Below are 8,765 nucleotides of genomic sequence, written 5' to 3' on the forward strand. Positions count from 1 at the left end.
AAAAGGAAAATTAGCAGAGCAACTGCAAATTTTTGAATAAGTGTCAAATTGTTCCAAAACTAGCTATGTAGTTTTGTTTCAAGCAAACAGGAGGGTGTATCAAAAGTTCCCAGTTTAGCTTTGTTGAGAAAAAAATTATATTACTTAACTAAGTTTAAACATCATCTCTTTGTCACTTTGTGCAGCTATGTGCCAACTCCTAGCATTCTGCCACTGTTTGAATTTAAACTTTAAGTCATTTTGAATAAGCAAGTCCTTCATCTTTTGTGCTGGATTTTGTCATGAGTAATGATCATGGATGAATTATATAACACAGTGCTCACAGATTTTGGCACATTTCAGTGCAGTATTCCTTTTACTTAGAGGGTCAGCTAATATTGGAGGGAAACCTTTCAGGAATATGCTGCATGCTCAGTTCCGACATTAGGATTATCTGCATGAACGTGTTTGAACTCTACTGATACCTGTAGTGTCATTCATCATCTACCAACAGTCTGCATAGAAAAGTTCCTAAATTCCTTCACATTTTCAGGGAGGGCTTTTGGAGGGTATTCGAGATGTCTCATCCTCAGGGTTCATGCCCTCACTTTTGAAGCACTTGTGCACTCACATTGCATATGACTCATTGCTTTCCCATAAGCTTTCCAAAACATAGTCCTTATCTTTGTGGCCCATTTATAAGTTTTAATGATAAATTTCACATTGGCTTATTGTTTTACCTTTCTGTTCGGAATGTATCATAGATTGCTACACACAAAACAAACAAAAAGTCACTATAGTTGCAAAGCAAACCTGCAATTCCATTTGTTAAGAGTGCCACAGAGTTAATCCAGGATTCTTTTTTACAGCTGTATGTATATATGATAATCATTGGCAGTCTGATTGAGCATTGTCTTCCATTAAATGTTATAAGGAAACTAGATCTATTCTAGTGTAAAAAGAACCTCAAAAATTACTTCAAGTTGTGTTTATTTTATTTCATTTGTTGAAGGAGTATTTGGCAACTGGGCCTGTCTCTATGGAAGATGGACACCATGGGACTGAGAAAAATGGAATGATTATTTTAAAAAATTTTGCTCATGTAGAGCATGTTGATTTAGTTAGGATGTGCTTTGGAGCACTGGTTATGTGATGAAATATTTGAACAGATAACAGCCTTCAGGCATGCGAGTTAGATCGAGTATGGAAGTTCATAGTTCACCCTTTCAGACAGAAATATTTGGGTTTCATAGTACCCACTATGTGCCCAGCCCTCATATGCGAGTTTACTATATCTAGTAGTGATATGAGAGAGTACTAACAGCCGAGTGATATGTGCAGCACATCCTGCAGGTACTGCCCATCATGACAAGACTTCCAACAGGCATGTTTCTGGAGCCTAGTGATTACCCACATAGAACAAGTATCTTCTGTGAATGATAAGTTAGCAGGCATTTTTGGATACGTAGCTGCTAAATTTATTTCTGATAATCTGTTTATAGGATCAGCTGCAATACCAGATTTTCTAGCCTATAAATTTGTCGGTTATAGAAACCCATTTAACATTGTGGACAAATGTGTTGCACAATAGCATAGGGAACATGTATGCCTCCATCCTTGATCATATTTCATAGTGTATTTCAAAGAACTGCCAAATGAGGCACTTAAGCCTCTTTGAATTGTAAAATTTTCTCTTAAGCTTATTCTTCGCTTTAATATTGTAACTAGTTAGCTATCAACATTGCCTTCATATGTATAGTTTCATTCGCTTCTGGCATTTCCTTTTTGATGTTATCTAGAGCTTGAAATTTAATACAGTACAAAGTCCGTAATCTGGACATCCATTATCGAGAATGATCTATAATCCGGACCTCAAAGCCACAAACTTTTTTTTTTTTTTGTATGCTTTACACATGTGCTCCAGATACGATAAAAAATGCTTGGCATAATTTATGGCCAGATACCATATTTTGTGGTGAAGATGATGAAGATGATAGCCGCGAATTTGAAGGTTTTCGGACATCGCAAACTAAAGGTAAAATTTTCTAGTTATTGGATTTTGGAAAGAAATGTGAAGAAGTGGTAATAAATGAAGATGATTTAACAGAAGTTTTTCATTGCAACAACAATGCCCCAATCATCAATCAATTAATGGACGGCGAAATCTGTAGTATGGTTCTAGATCGAGAAAATACCGCTTCCGATAGTGAAGAAAGTGACAGGTTATTGAAAACGAAAAAATTTCGATTCACGAGTTAGTCGGTATCCGCGACACAGCAATTGCAGGCCTTGAACAGTGGAACTTTGTAAATGAACGAGAAATTATGTCTGTTTTATAGAATTAAAGAGAAAGTATTAGCAGAAAGAATGAAGCAACTTAAACAACTTACATTGAAAGAAATGTTTACTAAAGTAAACAAATAAATATTAAGCCTTTTTTTTTTTTGTAAATTTTGATACCCTTTAGATCATAATTGCTTTTTATTTCATAAATTATGGTTTCATGTTTTTCATTGTATAATTTCTGCATGCCATCTTACCACATTTAAATTGATCTATAATCCAGAATTGCTGAAGTCGCGACGAGTCCGGATTATGGATTTTGTACTGTATCTTTAACTCACTCCCCATGGCCATCCTTAAACTACTGTATTCCCTTCGCTTCTACTTGTTATAAAGCCTGCCATGAATTTTCTGCAGTGAAAATTTCCATCTGGTAATGGTCAAAAGAATGGAAGATTTCCATCATTGCAGAAAAGGGACCTATCTGTAGTAATCAGTGATAGGTTTAAAAACTAGTAGAAATTTTTGGACTTTGGCAGTTTGACAACAATGAAAAATAGCAGCTGGAAGACATGAAAATCACTTTAGACTTTATTCAAGGATAGTCACTTTAATTTTCTAATTAAAATTTCCTTCATCTAAGACATTCAAAGTCTGAAAAATTTGCCTACTGATTTGTATAGTAATTAAGTGACCCATTCTGCAATATGAAATCCTACCAGAAGTGCAAGTTTTTTTCTTTTACATTTTTTTGAAGAAAAGTGTAACCGAAAACTGTATTAAAGTATCAAAAATTTGCAGTTGCCCTTTAAAGTGTTGTTGTTTTTTAAGGATATGTACAGTAGTGAGAATGGAATAGCAAATCAACAAAATGTATACATTCTTTCCTTCCTTCAGTCATGGTATTTTTAAAGTTAGTTTCACAAGGATATGAAATGAAGCAGAAAATGAAAGTTAAGTCACAAAGTAAAATTGAACAAATCTTTGTAATCTAAATTTCATGAATAATTAATGTAATGTTTGTAATCTAAATTTCATGAATAATACTTATGGTGGTTTTTATGTATTAACATAATGTAATTTTGGCATGAAAAACTTGTCATTTGTTTCACATCTGATTCTTCAAGCTTAATTTCTTCATTATTTACAAAATGCATTTTATTGTTAGATTTGGCCATAATTGAGAAAACAAGTAGTGCTTCTGTAAGGAAAAATACTACATCAGAAGTGAATAAAGTCATCATAGGTTCTGTAAGTAAGATATTTAATGCTTGTAGAAATTTTATTATGAGGGGTATTTAGATGAAAGGTATGAAATGACACTGTGAGTATAACTGAAGTCTTTATTCACAACTAATACCTAGAGACCCAAGCACAGCTATCTCACTGTTTCATGAGTTGAAGCATTCCATGTTCCTAGAATTCTTGTGGCTGTGGCAGAAGCCAGTCCTCCATTATGTCCTTCCATTCTTCATCTAAGTTGAAGTGCTTTCTTTTGAATTTTTTTAACAGACTAAAACACATGGAAGTCACAGGGCGACATGCCCGGGCTGTAGGGCAGATGCTCAAGCTGCTCCCACTTGAACTTTACCTTTGCACTTTGTGTGACCTTGAAGACGTGGATGCTCATTATTGTGGAGTAGAGTCACTCCCTCGATTAGCAGCCAAGGCTATTTGCTCTTGATAGACTTGCATAGGCTATGGAGTGTCTCAGTACATGTCATTGTTAATGGTTTTTCTGTGCTAGAGGAATTCAATGAGTATTGGACCTCAGGCATCAAGAAAGATGATGAGCATCACCTTGCCTGCTGAGTGCACAGCTTTGAATTTTTTAAGGGGAGGTGACGAGGCATTCTTCCATTGCTTGCTGTCCCACTTTGGCTCGAAATGATGGTACCAGCTTTCATATCATTGATGATCTACTCCAGGAAAGCGGAGTCTTCATAATACTGGACCATACACAGTTCCTTTTGCATTTCACTGAGCTTCTTTGGAATGCACTGTGCACACCTTTCAGTAACCCAGCTTGTCGTGCACAATTATCCCCACTGTTCCAATACTGGCCCCCACCATCACTACTAACATTCACACTGTGACTTATCGATCACTTCTGACCAGTTCGTTCACCTTGTTGATGAGTTCAGCCTTGATTACTGTGTATGCCTGGCCTGGTCTCCGGTCATCATTCAAGCACTCCATGCCTTCACAAAAACAGAAACATGCCTTCACAAAACTCCATTTTTTCACTGACTTGTCGGACACACAATTTCCCCTGTATACAGCCACCATGTGGTGATGAATATCATCCATTTTAACCCAGTCCACAGTCAGAAATCTGATAATCCCTCTCTGCTCCTCATTTGTTGAATTTTGCAATGTGAAAGCCATGATATCCTCATATGCACTGTGGCATCAATTGAACAGAACGCATAACTGCCTACTCTCCTGCGTCATGTGCAGGTGCCCTTGTATGTGCATAACCACACCAGACACCACATTCGCATTCGTAGATGTCCTACTACATTATCTCAAAGCAGCATATTCAAATTTTAACCAACTTGGTAGTTACAACATTTCATACCTTCTCATTTGAACACCTCTCATATTATTAATTTTTTGTGTGGATTCCTTCCCTAGTAACTATGAACCTTTGCAGAAAAGATATATGTTAAAGTAGCATTTCAAATCTTGTTTTCAAAGTAGCATTTGAAATTTGGTTTTCAGTTGATGGATGATTATTATCAGAATATATTAGAATTTCTGAAAAATTTTGTCATCAGAAATAACCACCTTTATTGTTTTTTATTCTTTTGTAATAACAAACCTGGATGGCATCTTTGCCTTAAAGATTATGATGCAAAGTTCAACGGAAAACTTAAGAACAATTCAGACAATACTAACTAGTGTTTCTAATGAATGAAATGGAAAAAAAACTAGCAAAAATATTTTATTTGTTAAAATCACTACTAAGGCATATTAATGCACTAGATATGTGATTGTGAAACAAATGAGGATTATGATTAAATATTATAGTTTCGAAGGTTTACTGTCTTCTTTTCAAACCAATAAATAAAAATTAGTGTGTGTTAGTGTATCATGTTCCGATGCAATTTTAATGAAAGTATTGTTATTGTCATGGTTATTAAATTTTTATTTCAACATGTCACACAACTGCAGAAAATTTTCTCATTGCTTTTATTTTCATAATTACATTGTGTAATTATGCATATTATGCTGTTTCACAAATATAACTAATTCATATTTAAATGTAATATTTTACATTTTTACATACTTATGGTTAAAAAAATCTGTTTGCAATTGAATGCTTTGAACAGCCTTCTGGCTGTATTAGAACTTGTGCAGGTGTCATTTTCACGGCAGAAGTGAAATGAAAATGTATATTGTGTTCTCCAAGATAATTATTTTTTATTTTAAGTTATGCTTATTCTGTGTTATATTTAGATAAATTGTTATTTTGCTTTAAGTATGTACTTTAAACCATTAACTTGTAGAAGAGAAATTGATGATTGAAATGTCATGTAAAAAATTTTCTACCCATTCTTGCAATATAATATTCAAAAAAATATTAATACTATTATAACAAACATGAAGTAAAATAAAATATCATATTTGCAATCTAGAAATTTATAATTTTGTGTTCATTTCCTACACACAATCATTTGTTTACATGAAAATCTCTCTGTTCCTTGCACCCTTTAATTTTTATATCTTTTGCATGTTAGAGAATTTCCATGGACTAATTAAATGTAATATTTTTATGTTGATCTCATTTTATTATTTAAAATATTTACATAATTTAAATAAAGACCTCCAATAAATTGCAGTATGTAAGTTTTCCTTTGAAATACTTATGCCTAATGCTGATTCGTAAATGAACAAATGTCTATAGCTTCAGAATCCTTTGTACTTTAATTTATTTATCACCATAAATTAAATACCATAAAATTTAAATCCATGCTGTGACCATCCCTTAATGTGGCGTTCAGGAAATACTACTTCCGAGTCATTTCATGACCATGTTTGTACAGTATTTCATTCTAGGTTTGAAATGTAAATAATTTGAAATTTGATTATGAGCAATGTTTACTATAAAGGAATTGCTTCTTACTAGATATTCTTTTGAGTGTGGTGCTTATACTTTTATACTTTTACACATTTGTAAAATAAAAAAATATCCTTTCAATTTTTGAAACTTAGATTTTACATTTCCTGCAGGAAAATTATTTATTTTTACCAATTCTTTTGCTGAAATGGATGCAACAGAATTATCAATTCTTGTTCTAAATTTTTAAAGGATTCCATTAAGTCAGCTTTACGTGGTTTGTCAGTCTTCACCTTTAATTTTTTTTTTTTTTTTAATGTAAACAGAAGCAATGAAAAAAATGAAAGTATGAATATAATAAATAAATTGTAGGTAAAACTTTTAGAATTACTTCAAATTGTGTAGAGGGCAAACTGCTCATGTAAACTAATTAAACGTTTTATTGTAATCCAAAGAGAGCTGTAAACTATGTAATGTGATAGATGGATTTCAATGTCAAAATGATATAAGCAAATATTCTAAAGTTAATTTCTGTACTTCAGTGTTAAGTATTTATTTTTCAAATTTTTGATACCATCGTGTGAACTGATTCAGAATAATTTATTTAAGGTCCCAGATCGAGGTGGACGACCAGAAGAACAGCAGCCTCCTCCTCCAGAAGTTCCCAGCTGGCAAAAGAGTGATTCAGGGTCTGCAAGAGGTGGGGGACGACCTCCAGCTCAGCACCAAAAAACACATGATTCAAATCCACCAAAGAACACAGGATTTTCCCGAAATTATAATGACGAAAATTCTAAAGTCCGTTCCTATAATGAAACGCATTACAAAAATGAAAGCTTTAATACTGGGCAGACATACACTGGTGGAAGAAATACTGATTATAATGTTCCAGCTTATCAACCTGTTCAATACTGTGGGCAGTTAGGAACTCCTCAGTTTGGATTTGGTGGTTATTTACCAGCTGGGGATAATTTTCAACAATATGGTTTACAAGATGGATTGAATCAATTCGTGCCAAGAGCTAACAGAGGGGGGTATAGATTACCAATGACAAGAGGTGGCTATGTAGATAGAGGTCAATCTCGAGGGCGCACGCGTCGTCGTGGTAGAAATTAATACTTCAGAATAGTATGGAACTGACTTCAGAAAAAAGGCAAAGAAGGTTCCCCCTCCCCCACTTTGCTGTTCCGAATTTTAAACTTCTGTACATTAAACCTTGGTATTTGTGACATACTTATCTAAATACTAAAATTATATATTTAAATAAATTTTCACGCATAATTTGAATATAAAAAAGCCTTATTACTTCTGCACTTTATTACAGAAGTTTGTTCTAAATATGGAACACAAAATTATAGTATTGTTATTATTGATGTCAATAAATTATTGGATTTCTGTTGCAGTTTTGTCAGTTTATGTCAATGTCTTGGAGGGGGAGAACTTACGTTATTTTTGTTGATCTTGGCAAATACAGTTCGAGTATTTGTATGTTAAATATTTGAATGTATGTTTTATTAAATAATTTGAATTGAATTATGCCTTTTGTATGTTGGCTTTCTAAATTACTGAATTTGATAGTTAAAATTTACTCTGCACATGGGAAGCTGGTAATTCTCTATATTAAATATTTAATTAAATTAGATATTAAATATTCTTTAAAGAGCAAATAAGGAGCAACGTTAGATGCAGATGTTGATAAAACATTTACCACATTGTAGTTTGAATGCCAATGTAGAGACTAATCATGCTTTTCAAAGCCAAGGAATGTGAAAATTTAACTATTTTCACATTCCTTGGCTGTTTCTGGTATTCAAATAACAGGTTTTATACAAAAATCTCCCAAGTTACATAAATAATGCATTTTGGATAGCCACCAACTCTTCCAGTTTTTCATATCTCCTGGTCTCCCAGCATATTACCAAATCAGCAGAATTTTAATTTTTAGCCTTTATTTTTTAGGAAAGTTTTTCTTAACAATAAATAAGATTTATAAAATTAATTTCTCAAAATATGCAAATCCCACTCCCCCACTTAAAAAGTTCTGTGCAAAGGAATCATTCCTTATAGGTTAGAAGCCCACATGTATTTTGCTTGTTAAGTAAACAAACCATTACTACAGGCTGCAGAACATAAACAGAAAGATTATTGAAGAAGTTATGACTAGTTTTGATAGTTTAAATACAGCCCTTGCTTGCTTTGCCATAATTAAATAATCGAAAACAAACCAAACCTATTTTCTCTTGACACTGCAGAGCAAATCGGCAGTTTCTTTCTTGTTTTCAGTCATTAATCCTGCAACTTCGTTTTGATTTTACTATGAAATTAATTTATTTTACTTAAACAAAAAGAACAAGGACTCTCAAATTAGAGACAAATTTAACTAAAGACTCCCGCAGACCTATTTAACTCACCATTGGGTATATGTCGAGAGTTTTAAGAA

At 33.3% G+C, this 8,765-nt stretch overlaps 1 protein-coding gene across 4 annotated transcripts in view; it reads left to right on the forward strand.

The window, feature by feature from the left end:
* LOC118195126 (protein FAM98A-like) overlaps positions 1 to 7,727 on the forward strand; it is an 87,263-nt gene extending 79,536 nt beyond the window's left edge. For all 4 annotated transcript variants that reach the window (XM_085807792.1, XM_085807791.1, XM_085807789.1 and 1 more), the window contains 2 exons: positions 3,431 to 3,513; positions 6,935 to 7,727. In XM_085807792.1, coding sequence (XP_085663918.1) covers positions 3,431 to 3,513; positions 6,935 to 7,441 — 590 coding nt within the window. In that variant the 3' untranslated portion in view covers positions 7,442 to 7,727. The remainder of the gene's footprint in view (positions 1 to 3,430; positions 3,514 to 6,934) is intronic.
* Positions 7,728 to 8,765: the final 1,038 nt, after the last annotated feature.

This window comes from Stegodyphus dumicola, chromosome X1, assembly GCF_044657685.1.
Source record: "Stegodyphus dumicola isolate Sdum_Otavi_A_Nest chromosome X1, ASM4465768v1".
NCBI lineage: Eukaryota > Metazoa > Arthropoda > Arachnida > Araneae > Eresidae > Stegodyphus > Stegodyphus dumicola.